Source organism: Solanum lycopersicum, chromosome 6 (assembly GCF_036512215.1).
Source record: "Solanum lycopersicum chromosome 6, SLM_r2.1".
NCBI lineage: Eukaryota > Viridiplantae > Streptophyta > Magnoliopsida > Solanales > Solanaceae > Solanum > Solanum lycopersicum.
The window spans coordinates 32,838,728-32,855,913 of NC_090805.1; the positions used below are offsets into that span (position 1 = coordinate 32,838,728).

General features: G+C 35.4%; 1 protein-coding gene across 1 annotated transcript; it reads right to left on the minus strand.

Moving 5' to 3' along the window:
* Nucleotides 1-421: 421 nt before the first annotated feature.
* LOC138349340 (uncharacterized) lies at nt 422-7,313 on the minus strand. Its single transcript, XM_069299665.1, has 2 exons — nt 6,454-7,313; nt 422-2,662 (listed from the first exon to the last, which is right to left on the minus strand). Exon 2 carries the CDS (start codon nt 2,033-2,035, stop codon nt 422-424), a length of 1,614 nt encoding a protein of 537 aa, XP_069155766.1. The 5' UTR covers nt 2,036-2,662; nt 6,454-7,313.
* Nucleotides 7,314-17,186: the final 9,873 nt, after the last annotated feature.

A 17,186-nucleotide genomic window follows, 5' to 3' on the forward strand; every position in this document is an offset into this window, starting at 1 on the left:
AGTCAACAAAGTCTTGAGCTTCTGAAAGCTTTCCTCACATTCGTCCGACCATACAAATGGAACATTCTGCTTAGTCAAGTTCGTCAATTGGGAAGCAATAGAAGAGAATCCCTTGACAAATCGATGGTAGTAGCTAGCTAACCCAACAAAGCTCCTTATTTCTGACACATTAGTAGGTCTCACCCAATTCTTCACTGTCTCAATCTTAGAAGGATCCACCATCACTCCATCCTTAGAAACCACGTGCCCCAAGAAGGACACTGCATCTAGCCAAAACTCACACTTAGAGAACTTGGCATAAAGCTTTTTCTCCCTCAACATTTCCAATACCATTCTCAAATGCTCTTCATGTTCCTTCTTGCTCTTTGAGTATACTAATATATCATCAATAAATACGATCACGAAGAGGTCCAAATATGGCTTAAAAATCCCGTTCATCAAGCTCATGAACGCAGCAGGGGCATTCATAAGAACAAAAAACATTAGCAAATGAGGAAGATACATAAGAAAACGTGGATCCAGGATCAAACAATACAGAAGCCATGCAATCACAAACCAGAAGATTACCTGTAATGACAGCATCAGATGCCTCCGCTTCAGACCGCCCAGGGAAAGCGTAACAATGGGCCCTATCCTTCGTCTGTCCGTTGCCCCTACCATGTTGTGATGTAGTGGCCCCAGTTTGCCCATTACCTCTGCCGTTTTGGTGACCCCCATTACCTCGACCACCACGTCCTCCAGAATAACGGCCTCTACCATGACCACCTCTACCTCTAGCAATTGGGGGTTTGTAACTCTGTTTTGGACAATTTCTCCTAATATGTCCAGTCTCCCCACATCCGTAACACTCTCTGGAGTCAAGCATAGGTCTCTCGGAGAAGTGTTGACCGGTCTGAGGTGGTTCCCCAACTACAGTCTGTAGTGAAGACTGAATTAGTCGGACTGAGTAACATCTCGAACCCTGTCCTCTAGTGTAAGCACCATTAAACTCACCTCCCTTTCGAAGCCTTTTTGATGTCGATGTTGTGGTGAAGTCGTCTGGCTTCACTCCTTCCACTTCTATCACAAAGTCTACCACTTCTTGGAAGGATTTTGCCGTTGCCGCTATCTGTAAGGCCGAAATCCGCAATTCTGACCTCAACCCCTTCACAAACCGGCGAATTCGCTCTTGAGGACTGAAACAGAGTTGAGTGGCATATCTGGATTGTGCACGGAACTTAGCCTCATAAGCATTAACCGACATCCTACCTTGCTCTAGGCTCAGGAACTCATCCCTTTTCCTATCCCTCAAAGTCCGGGGAATATACTTCTCTATAAACAAGCTAGAGAACAAGGCCCAAGTCATAGGTGGTGCCTCTATTGGTTGACACTTAATATGTGACCGCCGCCACATTTTGGCGTTCCCTTGAAACTGATAAGTCACAAACTCCACACTAAACCTTTCTACTATACCCATCTTGTGTAGTAGCTCGTGACAGTCAACCAAAAAATCATAAGCATTCTCCGATTCAGCACCCTTGAAGACCGGAGGTTTCAATTTCAAGAACTTACTGAAAAGTTCATGCTGATCACTTGTCATTACAGGCCCTGTAGTCAGACGTGGAAATGTGCCTATTTCCAATGGAACATCCATGCGGGGAACCATAGTAGCCGCATGTTGTACCTCCGGAGCCTGAGGTGCTGGTGCAGAAAACACAGGGGGTGTCTGGCCCTGATCAGATAACCCGCTAAGATAAGCCAGAACATGATTGATTATCTCTGGGGTAGGTTGGGGTGGCAATTCCTCATTTTGCACTTGTTCATTCACCCCATCCTCCCCCTCTCTTATCACTTCCTCAGTCGGTGGAGGAGTCACCGCCCTAGTACCAGATGGGTGCGGTGCTCGTCCTCTTCCTCTAGAGGACGTCCTCCCACGACCTCTACCACGGCCCCTTGCCGCTGTTCTTCCTCGAGCCACAGCCCCAGTGGCTGGCTCTGTTGTTTCTTGTCTAGCCGGTGTTGGTGTTGACGTAGTCGTTGCTCTAGTTCTAACCATCTGCGAAAGATAGTGAATATGGTCAGATACCAATTCGTATCGCCTAGATACCAATTGGACTCAAGTAGTAGCACGAAAGAAAGAATGAAAGAGTGAAATTTTTTCCTAATGTCTTATAGCCTCTCAAGGAAAAGTAAAGGCGTCCCCCTACCATTCCTTAAGACTCTACTAGACTCGTTCTTGTGTGATGAGACTAATGAACCTAATGCTCTAATACCAAGTTTGTCACGACCCAAATCCGGGTCGCGACTGGCACCCACACTTACCCTCCTATGTGAGCGAACCAACCAATCTAACCTTAACATTTCAATATAATATCAATAGAAAGTAATGCGGAAGACTTAAGCTCATAAGTAAAATCAATAATCAACTTCTATAACTCAAAAACTTATCATTATCCCCAGAATCTGGAAGTCATCATCACAAGAACATCTACTTTAAACTACTAATTCTAAGAGTTTCTAAAAGCTAAAAATACATAAGAAGCTAGTCCATGCCGGAGGTTCAAGGCATCAAGACATGAAGGAGAAGATCCAGTCCAAGCTAGAAGCGTTAGCTCACCCTGAAGATCCGGTGTGACGAAGACTGGCTTGAGTTATTGTTGAGTCGAAGATGACGGCACGTTTGCTGCACTCCACAAATAACAAGAAGAAAACAATAAAAGTAGGGGTCAGTACAAAGCACGGGTACTGAGTAGATATCATCGGCCAACTCAAAATAGAAAACAGTATATACCAAGTAATATCATAAAATCAACTATGATACTCAACATGTAGCAACAACAAGCACTATATCATTAACAATTACCCTCAAGTTCACACATGAGGACTCAAGCCCCAATACCATACTCATTTGGGAATCATGTTCGTTAGATTGAGTATATTAACATCTTTCAAGATTCATTATCTTTATTTCTCTTTTGTCGGTACGTGACACTCCGCTCCCTCATATTCATTATTCCTCTTGTGTCGGTACGTGACACTCCGATCCCTTAAATCTACGTGTCGGTTTGTGACACCCGATCCCCTAAATTTACGTGTCGGTTCGTGACACCCGATCCCCTAATTCTACGTGTCGGTTCGTGACACCCGATCCCCTAATTCTACGTGTTGGTTCATGACACCTGATCCCCTAATTCTACGTGTCGGTTCGTGACACCCGATCCCCTAAATCTACGTGTCGGTTCGTGACACCCGATCCCCTAAATCTATGTGTCGGTACGTGACACTCCGATCCACTAATATCATTCTGTAAATCATCAAGCCTTCTCTATACCAAGGCATCCTCAATCCCATTACTTTAATTCATCAAGCCTTCTTCTATACCAAGGCATCATCAATCCCATTAATAATGTATATTAAAGTTTCTTTTCAAGATTTGGGATTCAATATTTTCATCATGCTTATCTTATCTCAATCACATAATCATATTCATGCAAACATACAATTCAGCATATAGTAGGGTTTACAATACTACCAATACATATCATTCTCTATTAAGAGTTTACTATGAAAGCATGAAAACCATAACCTACCTCCACCGAAGAATTGAAATCAAGCAAGTTAATCCTCAAAGCTTGGTGTTTTCCTCTTCTTCTCGATCGTTTCTCTCTCTCCCTTCTTGTTCTGTCTATTTTCTTATTCAAACCCTCTTTCTTTTACCCTAATTATTATATAATTAAGAATAAAAGATGGCAATAATACCCCACTAATTAACTTAGGGTTACCTCTATTAACCCCCAAGAATTTGAGTTATTAATATAAACCCACGAAATCTATAATTAAGGAAAGAATAGTCCAAAAACGTCCCTTAAAATGTGTAAGGAAATCCGATTTTGCCTGGGATTTGCACAACCTATGACGGGCCGTCGTGCCTGCGACGGTCCATCCTACAGGTCGTCGCAAGGGTCAGAGAGTCAATTTCCACTGAACAATCTATGACGGTCCGTCACGCCTGTGACGGTCCGTCCTGCCATTCCGTCACGAAGTTCAGAGAGTCGTTCCCTGTACCAAATTTTCAAGAGTTGAAGTGTTTTGGAACGGTGGATCACGACGGTTCGTCGTGCGTATGACGGTCCGTCCTGCGTGTCCGTCACAGAGTTCAGAGAGTCGATTTCAGCACCCAAATTTCAGAATTTCTAAGTGTTTAGAAACGAGACCCTGCGACGGTCCATCGTGCCCATGACGTTCCGTCGTGCCCATGACGTCCCGTCGTGGGGTCCGTCGCTTCTGCCAGTTTTTCTAGAATTGGAGTCTATTGCTTAAAACGACTAAACGGGTCGTTACACATTCCGACACCATGATAGTATTAATGGATCGGGTGTCACGTTTCGACACCAGGATAGTATTAATGGATCGGATGTCACGTTTCGACACCACGATAGTATTAATGGATCGGGTGTCACGTTCCGACATCAAGATTTTTGTAGTGGATTGGGTGTCACGTTCTGACACCAGGATAGTATTAATTGATCAGGTATCACATTTCGACACAACGATGGTATTAGTGGATCGGGTGTAACGTTCCGACACCAGGATAGTATTAGTGGATTGGAGTGTCACGTTCCGACACCAAGATAGTATGAAGAGGATCGGAGTGTCACGTTCCGACACTAGGATAGTAAAAAGAATGAATCTTGAATTATGTTAATATACTCAATTTAAAGAACCTATTTCCCAAACGAGTATAGTGTGGAGGCGTGAGTCGTTATAGATGTGCTTGAGTTGTGGCCAATGGTTATGGTACTTGTTGTTGTCAACTGTTGAGTATTGTCGTTGATTTTATGATATTATTTGATGTATATTGCTCTCTATTTTAAGTTGGCCGATGATACCTACTCAGTACTTGTGCCTTGTACTGACCCCTACTTGTATGTTTCTTTCTTTGTTATTTGTGGAGTGCAGCAAACGTACCGTCGTCTTCAACTCAACCGCAACTCTAGCCAGTCTTCATCACATCAGATTTCAAGGTGAGCTATTGTTTCTAGCTTGGATTGGATCTTCTTCTTCACGTCTTGATGCCTTGAAGTTCTGGCATGGACTAGCTGTTTAGTTATTTTAGCTTCTTAGATAGTCTTAGATTTAGTAAGTTGAGGATAGATGTTCTTGTGGTGATGACTTCCAAATTTTAAGAATAATAAGTATTGAGTTTTAGAAGTTATTTATTGGTTATATTAATAAGTTTTAAGTCTTCCGCATTATTTTCTGTTTATTATGATTGGAATGTTGGGGTTCAGATTGGTTGGTTCGCTCACATAGTAGGATAAGTGTGGGTGCCACTCGCGACTTGTTTTGGGTTGTGACATATAAAAGCTAAAACACCTATAAAATATGTACATTTAGGAGGAACAGAAATATTAATAAAAGCCTGTTTTCAAAAAGGAATAGATACGCCTATTGAAATATACTTAGCAGATGACAGAATCATACACCCTATAAAAAAAGTGTAATTAGTGCAATAAAAGGAAACTTAATATACCAAAAATTTAAATTTATAATAAGTGACAATTATACGGTAGCATTAACGGACACAAATATAGATAAATTATTAGCATTATATTGGAAAATGTCTGCAATAGAGTTAGCACCATGCAGTAAAATATTTACAGCAAGATGTAAAAACTTATATATATTAACAACAAAACATAAAATAATAGCAAAAAACAAAATTGATAAAATAAAGATAGAAAATTCTTTCGAAAAAATAATTACTGTAATAGACAATAATGACTATAGCTATAAAGAAATTGACATGGAAGAAAATTTAGAAATTGTAAAAGAAAGATTAAGTACTTCAAGTGTACCAAATACGTTAACAAGAGCTACCTCATCAAGAATGAGTACATCTAAAAGAAACTATGAAATCCCACAAAACTTATTAGTTGAGGAAGAAATATCACCATATCATTATTTCATAACAGGAATAATGGACCAAAGAAAATATAAAATTTTGATAAATACAGGACAAGAAGAAAAATATATAACAAGAGAGTTAGTATTAGAAGAAGAAATTATAAAAACAGGACACATATGCCCTGGATTACCTAGTGAGATAGTAAACATAAATGAAGAAACAACGGAAAAAGAAATAATTATAGGAGAAATAATGTCACGACCCAACACGAGTCGTGAGTGGCATCCACACTTAACTACCTAGGTGGACGAACCAAGAAATTCAAATTCCAACCTGTACCAATAATTCAACTGTGAGAAACAAAATATTGTGGAAGCTCCAAAATTTATTAACTATCATTTTCGAAAACCTGAAAGTCATCACAACAAGGACATCTAATCTCTAATTACGAAGTCTAAGAGTATCAAAGACACTAAAATAAATGAATAAAATGGTATGTGTCCGAAAGTATAGGACATCATGTCATGACCGAAAGAATCCAACACGAGAATGAATGAATAGCTCACCGTGGAACTTGATATGCGGGAGGCTGGCTAAAGCATAGGGAAATCTGACGTCATAGGTACACTCGCTGCATTTCATAAAAGGAAAACAAAGAAAAACACAAGTAGGACTCAGTACGGGGCAACATGTACTGAGTAGATATCATCGGCCAACACAAAATAGGAACTAATATACAATAAATAATAGTATGAACTCAACTATAGCACTTAACAGGAGATAAACAACAAACAACATGAACAAGTATCAACAACATTAAAGTAAGCTCGTAATAAGTCAATGATATCAAGATCACACATGAGGACTCATGCCTCCAAACCAAACCATTTTGGGAGTTGAGTTCTTTTGAGATTGAGTATCTTTCATTAATTAAACATATTTTTCCTTTAATATTATCGTGTCGGAACGTGACACTCCGATTCAAAAATATCCTGTCGGAACATGACACTCCGATAAAAAAATACCGTGTAAGAACATGACACTCCGATCCAAAAATCGTGTCGGAACGTGACACTCCGATCCTAAAAATACCGTGTCGGAATGTGACACTCCGATCCAAAAATACCGTGTCGAAATGTTACACTCCGATCCAAAAAATACCGTGTCAGAACGTGACACGTCGATCCAAAAATATCGTTAGTTTATCATTTAATATCACCACTTTTTCATTCGTTAATAATATTTCATCGAGCCTTCTTTATTCAAGGCCTTACTTCGATAGAGGTGGTTTAAGATTATACATTTCATGGTCTCGGGATTTCAGACCAATTACAAAACACACGACCAAGCCACACAATCACACAATTAAGTACATAGGAAACTTCACAATATCATTCAATGCATATCAGTCACTATTAAGAGTTTATTATCGAATAGAATAAACCATAACCTACCTCCACCGAAGAATCGAAGTCAAGAAACTAGTCCTTCAATGCTTTTCCTTTCCTCGATGCCTCCGAACCCTTCCAATCTATCAATTATGTGTGCATAATTTATAAGTTAACGAGTCTAGGAATACTCATATTATTCTTTATCTAGTCTAGACCCAAAAGTTCACCTAATTCTATAAATAATTTCATAAAGTTCAAACTAAAGGGTAAATTTAATTTCCCCCATTTAGTATAACATTAATGGAATTTAAATAATTCAATACACCTAATACTTAGCTACCTATCTTAATATATATATAAAAATAGTTTATAAGGTAAGAAAATGATATCAATATGTAAAAATGAATGCCAATGGTCACAGAACCAGTGGCTACGAACCAACAGCAACTTAACTATATCATATGCAAATTATAGCATATGCATACATTAGATGTACAGAACTTAGTGCATCCAATTTTCCACTACTTTAACACCAAATTCTTTAGTATTTTAATTATTATTAAAATATATAGTAGTTAAATAAGTATATATTGTTATGCCCACATATAATAACAATAATAATTATATTTATAATAATCTAAGGAACGTTAAGATCTTCCTACATTATGCAATTCACTTCTTGCATATCAACATGCAATTACCAGTACTTTACTCCTTCTAATAATTCACTCATAATTGCCATAATTGCATAACAAATTGCACTAATATGTGCAATTCCATACAACCATAATTAATTTATAACTGTTAACTAGGAGGCATACAACCATACTGCAACTTCCATTCTCTCAAATTAATTAAATTATAATAATATTTTACTCCTCACCTGACTATGATTTCAATAGCCTTTAATAATATTCTATACATATGAACCCTTTAACTTTATAACATAATATAATACTGTAATTGTTCCCTTGAAAACTCGTCCTATACGGCTACTTTATAATATAATATAATAATGAAATTGCCCTTGAAAAACTCGTCCTATATGGATAATGTCATTGCCATTATTAAATTCTTAATCCTACAATCTATGTTCATACGTATAAAATATACGAAGATTAATTTCTTACCTGAAATTGCCGTCCCTCTTCGAGGCTGCTCTGCAATCTCCCTTTTCTTATTTTCTTCCTTTTTCTAAAGAGAAACTTCTACCCTAATTATCATATAATCAACTATACAATTTGATAAAAGTGACCCATTATTTATTTTAATATTATTTTCCTAACCACTAACTAAATAAATTAGTAAAACTACCCCATTACTTTCGTAGTTATAATTATGAAATAGTTCAAAATACCCATTTAAAATCTAACGAAAGATATTTTATAAAACACAAGGTTTTAACTCTCAAAACGACCAAAAGGATCATTACAAATACCCTTAATAATACCATTTGAAATATACCAAGGAAATCATCATATTACATTAGGTATAAAATGGTTAGAAAAAGTTAAACCATACAATATAGAAAATGAACAATTAACAATAACTTGTCAAAATAAGAAAATAGTTATAAAAAGAAGAAAATGAATAATGAAAATATTTATACTTGCAAAAATTATTATAGAAGGATATCACAACAGATATTATATCCCTATGATAGATACAAGAGCAGAAGCGTATATATGTAAATATAATTGTCTACCAGAAGATAAATGGAAAAAATAAAAAACACCTATGGTAGTAACAGGATTTAATAATGAAGGAAGTATGATTAAATACAAAACAAAAATATAAAAATACAAATATGGGATAAGATATTAATGATAGAAGAAATTTATAATTTTGAGTTCACAACAAAAGATATGTTACTAGGAATGTACTTTTTAGATAAATTCTAGCCACATATAAAAACAAAAACACACTGGTGGTTTACTACACCATGCGGAAACAAAATAGGAGCAAAAAGAGTAAATAATAAACAACGAAAAACTACAGAATGGATAAAAAAAGTGAAAAAATAAATCAAGAAATTGAAAATATAAATAAGAAACAAATATCACAATTAGAAATTATCATATTTACAATAGATAAAGTTAAAATAATAAATAAACAACTAGAACAACTATATAACGAAGATCCATTACAAGGATGGGAAAAACGTAAGACAAAAGTAAAACTTGAACTAATAGATGAAAGTAGAATAATAATACAGAAACCATTAAAATATAACTTTGATGATTTAAAAGAATTCAAAATACATATAGATGAACTATTAGAAAATAATTACATACGAGAAAGTAATAGTAAACATACAAGTCCAGCATTTATAGTTATAAAACATAGTGAACAAAAAAGAGGCAAAAGCAGGATGGTTATAGATTATCGCAACTCAAATGCTAAAACTAAAACATATAATTACCCAATACAAAATAAAATACTAAAAATAAGACAGATACAAGCGTATAATTATTTCAGTAAATTTGATTGTAAATCAGGATTTTATCACCTAAAACTAAAAGAAGAATCTAAACAGCTAACAGCATTCACAGTACCGCAAGGTTTCTATGAATGAAATGTGTTACCATTTGGATATAAGAATGCACCAGGTAGATATCAACATTTTATGGACAACCACTTTAACCAGTTAGAAAATTGTATTGTATATATAGATGATATATTATTATATTCTAAAACACAAGATGAACATATAAGATTATTAGAAAAATTTATAAATATAATCAAACATTCAAGTATAAGCTTAAGTAAGAAGAAAGCAGAAATTATGAAACCACAAATAGAATTTCTAGGAATACAAATAGATAAGAATGGAATAAAAATACAAAAACATATAGTACAAAAATAATCACCCTTGATGAAAATATAGATACGAAAAAGAAATTACAATCCTTTCTAGGATTAGTAAATCAAGTAAGAGAATATATACCAAAATTAGCAGACCATTTAAAATCATTACACAAAAAAACTTAAAAAAGATATAGAATATTATTTCGACAATAAAGATAAAGAACATATAAGAAATATTAAGAATTTATGTAAAAAATTACCAAAACTTTACTTTCCTGATGAAAATAGAACATTTATTTATATTGTTGAAACAGATTAAAGTGATCATAAATATGGAGGAGTTTTAAAATACAAATATGAAAAAGAAAAAATAGAACACCATTGTAGATATTATTCAGGATCTTATGCAGAAGCACAAATAAAATGGGAAATAAACAAATGAATTATTTGCATTATATAAATGTTTATTAGCATTTGAACCATGTATTGTTTACAATAAATTTATTGTAAGAAAAGATAACACACAGGTAAAATGGTGGATAACAAAAATGGTAGAGGATTCAGTTACAACAAAAGAAATAAGGAGATTAGTATTAAATATATTAAATTTTACATTTGCAATTGAGGTAATTAAAACTGATAAAAATATGATTGCAGACTATCTATCAAGACAAAGTTACAAAGCCAGAACAAGATAATCTTATGGAGAACATACTCAAAAGCCTAACTACACTTTGTACAAAAGTGAATAGTATAGGCTTGAGAGTTCAAAAGCTAGAAGAAAATGCAGAAAAATCTAAAGCTACAAGTCAGCAGCATGACTATAAACATGTGGAGCTACATCGTTCGGCAAACGGTAAACAGCCAGAGCTAAAAGGAGACGTTGGGAAACTCCCTAAAACCCATACCATTGCTAATGTTGCAGGTACAAGCATAGGAGCTATGGAAAAAACTACATCGAAAAATACAAACCTAAACAGCTTATTTACAAAATCATTTATCCCAAAGGTACAAATAGTAGATACCCCAACACCACAAACATCTACATATACAGCCAACCTGCATAAGGAAAAGAAAACATATAACCATATATCCCAAGCTTACATTGAAAACCTATACAAAATACAAAAAATTTTAAATCTCAAACCCAAATCTACCACAACCACAGAAAAAACCCAGGACTATCTAACCCAAAAATTACAAGGTTATAACAAGCAAATTGCACAACCAAAAACGAATCCAAATCTAGTGAAGACTTGTTATAATTATGGACTATTAAATACAGTTTATACATATACATGAGAAGATATAGGTGGAATCCCGGAGGTCCACAAATCATTTTTGATATACCAATAATAACAAAAGGAAACTTATTTTTTATAAGATTCTATACAGCATCAGATGAGATACTTTATGACGAGATAAAACCAATGATCAAAATAGTAAAAATTGGATTAACACGAGAGATGATAATACCAGAAGACATAGGGCAACAGCCAGAGATACCAAAAGTTGAGATACCCAGTTTTTATGCAAACAAAAGAATAATTGAGTTATCAACTATCATACAGGAATTAGTTAATAACTATTTACAAGGAAAAATCATATGGAGCTATTATTCAAGAGAACATTTAATGATATATGCCAATTCGCGAGAAATAAGGCAAGCAGATATGGAGGAAGTCCAGAAATGGATTTTGTCCTTATTAAAACTAGAAGCTACTCCAACAACTAGAGCAATAAAACAAGGATTCATCTCTGAAGAACTAATGACAAGATATTGCAAATTCGTCGGTCATAAATATCCAGACCATATATGTTCTAAGTATAACAAAGGTGATGACATAATCCCTGAGGTACAACTAGAATAAGATAAATTGCTTATTTACAAAAAAGATATTAATGTAAAAATAATATTATTGTAATAGTATTATTGTATTTTGTTGTTTTGCGTTGGCCATATAAAAGAAGGCCGTATGTAAAACGTTGTGTCGGCCATAAATAAAGTGAAGGCCACTATCATGTAAAGTCTTTTGTCGTTATGCATCGGCCGAACATAATTAGGCCATGTGTAAAAGTAAGTGTCGGCCATTTATAATGGCCATACATGTAAATTTGGTTGTATAAATAGAGGGTTCTCCCTCATAATAAGATCAACCCTTTCAAATACATCTCTCTCTCACTCTTAATTCCTTTTAATTCCGCTTCCACCCCACATTGAAGGTTAGGTTTCAGTGGTCAGGTGATTATGAAAAAATCTTCACAAAATTGAAAACTAGGTTGACTATAACTCTTGTTGTTACTTTACCTGAGGGTTCAGACAGTTATGTTATCTACTGGGGTGCATCCTCAGTCGGCCTAGGTTGTGTGTTTTAAAGTGAGATAAGGTTATATTATATGCTTCTAAAAAACTTAAGGTTATCTTTGGAGGGATTACTTATATGGTGTTCACGTATATGTGGTCACAGACTATAGACTATAAGAGCCTTCAATATGAGTTCACCTAGAAAGAGTTGAATCTTCATCGGCGGAGATGACTTGATACTCAGTTGATTATCGATGGGTAGTATGACACATGTAGAGAAAGAAAGAAAGGAACTAGCAAAGAATTTTCACTGGCTTGCTCGCTTAGGATTTTTTTAAAGAGAATATGTGATGGTGGTGTAACAATTTAGAATGGGGAAAAATCCTCATTGGTAGTGGAGGCTATGGAAAAAGCAAGACATTAATCTGATATTACTTCAACTAAAGTGTGCAGTCCATCACTAGAGAGTTGAGGTTTTGTCCCAAGGGGGAGATTGTAAAATTTCCCATCAGTGTAACATCTGCAAATCATAATTTCCTATAATAAGTTAAGAAACTAAAAATAATCTCTTTTGGAAAGAGTAGGTAAAATTTGGAAAATTTACTAAATTAAGAAATTGAGTTTTGGTCATCTTAGAACGGTTATAGCTTCTATCTCAAGATGATTTAAAGTCCCTTTTTATATATATTTGGAAGGCCCTTAGAGAGATCATACCAAATTTGCTGAGTTTGAACATTTTTGATACTGTATAGGGGATATGTGCCTATCGAAAGTTGGGTTGTTGGGTTGAGAAAGGTCCTAATCTTGATTTTAGTGGGGTAAACTTGTCATTTCACCCAACTATTTCCTAATTATTTTTAAGGGTTTATTAGGAGTAAAAATAATCCTTAAGTCAGTTTTAGAAAACTAATTCACGCTTAGGGCTTAGGAGAAAAGAGAAGAGAAGGAGAAACGGAAAGAAAGATCAAGAATCCATCAAGAAAACTAAGGTTTCACGAGCGGAATTTTTTGGGAGTGATCCCTATTAAAGTACGTGCTATCTTTCTATTTTGGGTTAGCTCATCCACATACCAATTTTTTTTAATTCATCAAAGTTTGAATAGATTGAATAATGGACATTGAAATTCTTGATGAACGATGGTTAAATTTTTGTTGGATGAGTTTATTATGTTCTACTTTATTGGATTCATGTTTTTGGGTCTAATCTATTGGGTATTGAGGTTATTAGTAATCCTAAGTTATTTGAGATCCGTAGGAGTTTAGAAGGTTTAGAGTTTAAAAAACAGAGAAGAAAAGATGAAGATCCCGTTTAATGGGCCCTGAGGGGTCGCGCCAACCAGAGCCCCTTAGGGCAGGCTCTGTCCAACAAAAACTTGCGCGTAGCGCTAGCCAGAGCCCCTTAGGACAGCCTCTGTTCATCACGCTCTGGCACCCCGCGCCGCTCGTAGCACAGGGTTGCCTAGAGACTCCTTTTTTGCCCCATCTTTTTGTGCTAGTTCCTAAGTCTTTTACCTACAATTTTAAACATCACAAAATAATCCATAAATATAAAATCATGAACCTTGAATCAATAATCAAATTAAGGGAAAGTTATGATCAAAGACTACTAAACTAAGGGTTAAGTCTTAAGGTTAAAAAGTAAGTCAAAGTAAAGCTTCTTAATGTCTACAAGAGTCTTATTAAGTGTTTTAACTTTGCATCTAAGAATCAAGTTTCAAGATAAAGAAAGACTAAAAAGTGAAGTCTTTCCATCAAGAAATATAAGGGAACTAAGTATTCCCTAAAGAGTTGATTAAGATCAAAATTTTAAAGTTAAGCAAAGAGTAAAAAGTTGAGTTTGTTTCTTAAAACATATAAGAGAACTAAGTATTCTCTAGAAAGTATATAAATGTTTTTACATTTAAGTTAATAGGAAACTAAGATTTCCCAAAGGAGTTTTGAACAAGAAAAGGGAACATTCATTCCAAGAAAGCTTTAAAAGGTAAGTATTGAGCAATTATCTCAAGCCCAAAGAAAGGATGTTATTATAAATGCATGACCTAGAGTATATTTGAGAGTATTGACCATCCATGTGGGGATAAGGGTTCATATTAACTCAAGTCCCAATGTAAACCATGTAGCCATCATGGGTGGTAATGGCTCATATCTTTTAGATTATCACGTAAGTTAAGCTAGCGGATCCACTAAGTTAAGTAAGGTCCTACACCGATGGCAAGGTATAGGATGGTCCTTGTAAGTGTGACGTAAAATGTTGTATCATCACTTAGGTTCACATTGATGTTCGTCGGTTAGAGAATCTCCCACTTAAGTTATACTACTTTAAATGAGTAGTTAAATTTGTTATTGCTTTATTTTAATGAACTAAGATTGTTTTAGTTTCATTAAAGTCTTATTTATATTCATATTACATGATTTATACTACTTTATATATATAAATTGAGACTCCACGAATTGACCAAAGCCAAGGTAAGTGTTTCTCCACACTCTTTTCAAACTTAAGTTATGTTAGCATCCCAACTCGCATACTCATACATTTAATGTTCTTATGCTAGTTAGTCTACATTGTCTTATGATGCATATGCAAGTAATCATGATCAACATCCATCACCTCGTTGATCGAGTTGGAGCACTTAGAGTCAATGGTGAGCCTCCTTGCATTCCAGAGGATCATTTTATATGCTTTCCAGTCTTTCAATTTCAAAATGTTATGGGGTCTGTCCCAAAATTCATCATATTTTTAGAGTCTTCATAGACAGATAATTAGTAGTTCAGTTGAGTCTCTCTTATTCAAATATTATATTTGAGACTTAAATGTCATTTTGGACAAGGAATTAAATTAATTTAATTATGAAAATGTTCTTGTATTACTATTGAGTTAAGTCTTTTGGTGAGTTAAGCAAGTCATGCCAAGTATTCGCTCAAAGCCAACAATAATGGTCATTGGTTGCCAGCCACATATAGGGTGTAGGCTCGGGGCGAGACAATCAAGAGCGATTATGTGTTCCTAAGGTTGGTAAGTTTAGGCAACAGTTTCTTTCAAAATCCCATAACTCCATATATTCTATTAATGCATGTGTCATTACGATGTACCATGATCTTTGGGAAGTATTTGGGTGGAATGGTATGAAAAGAGATAGAGCGGGTTTTGTGGGTAAGTTTCGAAATTGCTAGCAAGTGAAGGAAGACTATTAGAAACCCGGAGGTATGACTCAAGATATCAACATTCCTACTTGGAAGTGTGAAGTAATCAGCATGGACTTTATTGTGGGTTTACCTTTCACAAGAAGACAACGTGGCTTCATTTGGGTGAATGTTGATAGAGTTACTAAATCTGTGCAATTTTTGGAGGTTAAGACTAAAGACTTGGTAGAGGACTATGCCAAGATTTAAATTAATTATATAGTTACATTGCATGGGGATATTTTGTCTATCATCTCCAATATAGTTACATTGTATGGGGTTCCTTTGTCTATCATCTCCAATAGTTATTTCAGAAAGGTCATGGTATTCATGTTAATCTTAACACAACATTTTTATCCGCAAAAGAATATGAAGGCAGAGTTAAACATTCATACCTTAGAGTACATATTGAGAGGTTGTGATCGATTTCATGGGTAATTGGGATAATCACCTTCCTCTTTTGAGTTCGCCTACAATAATAGTTATTATTCCAGCATTTAAATTGGCCCTTGTGAGGCATTATATGGGTGTAAATGTAGAATTATATTTAGCTGGTTTGAAGAAGATGAAGTATCCTTGTTAGGGACATATTCAGTTCATGATGATTGGAGAAAGTGCAACTCATTAGAGATAAATCTAAGATAACCTAGAGTCGCCTAAAATCCTATGCAGATGTAAGGAGAAGGGAACTAGAGATTCAAGATGATGATTGGTTTTCCTAAGAGTATCGCCAATAATGGGGTAATGAGATTATATAAGAAAGGGAAGTTCAACCCTAGATATGTAGGTCGTTACAAGATCTCAAAAGGGGTTGGTAAAGAGGCTTATGAATTAGACTTGCCAACAAGAACTAGCAATACTGCATGCGATTTTTCACATTTTGTTATTGAAGAAGTGTTTGGGTTATCTAGCATGTATTGTGCATTTAGAAAATATGATTTTGAAGTATACTCTCACTTATCAAGAGGTACTAGTTGAAATCCTTTATTGGAGGGTTCGAAGATTAAGAAACAAAGAAGTTGTTTTAGTTAAGGTTTTGAGGAGGAGTGAGTCTGTAGAGGGAGCTACTTGGGAAGAAGAAGCGACCATGAAGGCCAAGTATCCTCATCACTTTCTTTCTAATTTTATACCAACTTGAGGTAGTAGTTCCTCTTAAGTTTCCAGTCATTTATATCCAGTTTCAGCCTTTGCATCATCTTCCTTCGAATTAATTTTACATTTTCAGAGTATTTGGATGTTCTCGAATCTTATATCAGTCATAAATCAATATCCAGTGTTTAGTGGTAGGGGTTGCAACTCTGTCCCTCCATTTAAGCTAGTTTATACTTCATTCTAGGATGAATGTTCCCAAGTGGGAGATAATGTATCACCCTCTATGCTAGACTAAGCAAAATTCAGATTTTATGTCCGCCGTCAAATCCCAGGGCTCAATCCTCGACAGGCGGTGGAAACTACCAAGCTGGAGTACGGTAGGGGTAGAGGGAATTTCTGGTGGAGAGGTGAAATGCGTAGAGATCGGAAGAAGGGGGGAACAAGCACACTTGGAGAGCGCAGTACAACGGAGAGTTGTATCCTGCGTTCGGGAAGGATGAATCGCTCCCAAAAAGGAATCTAT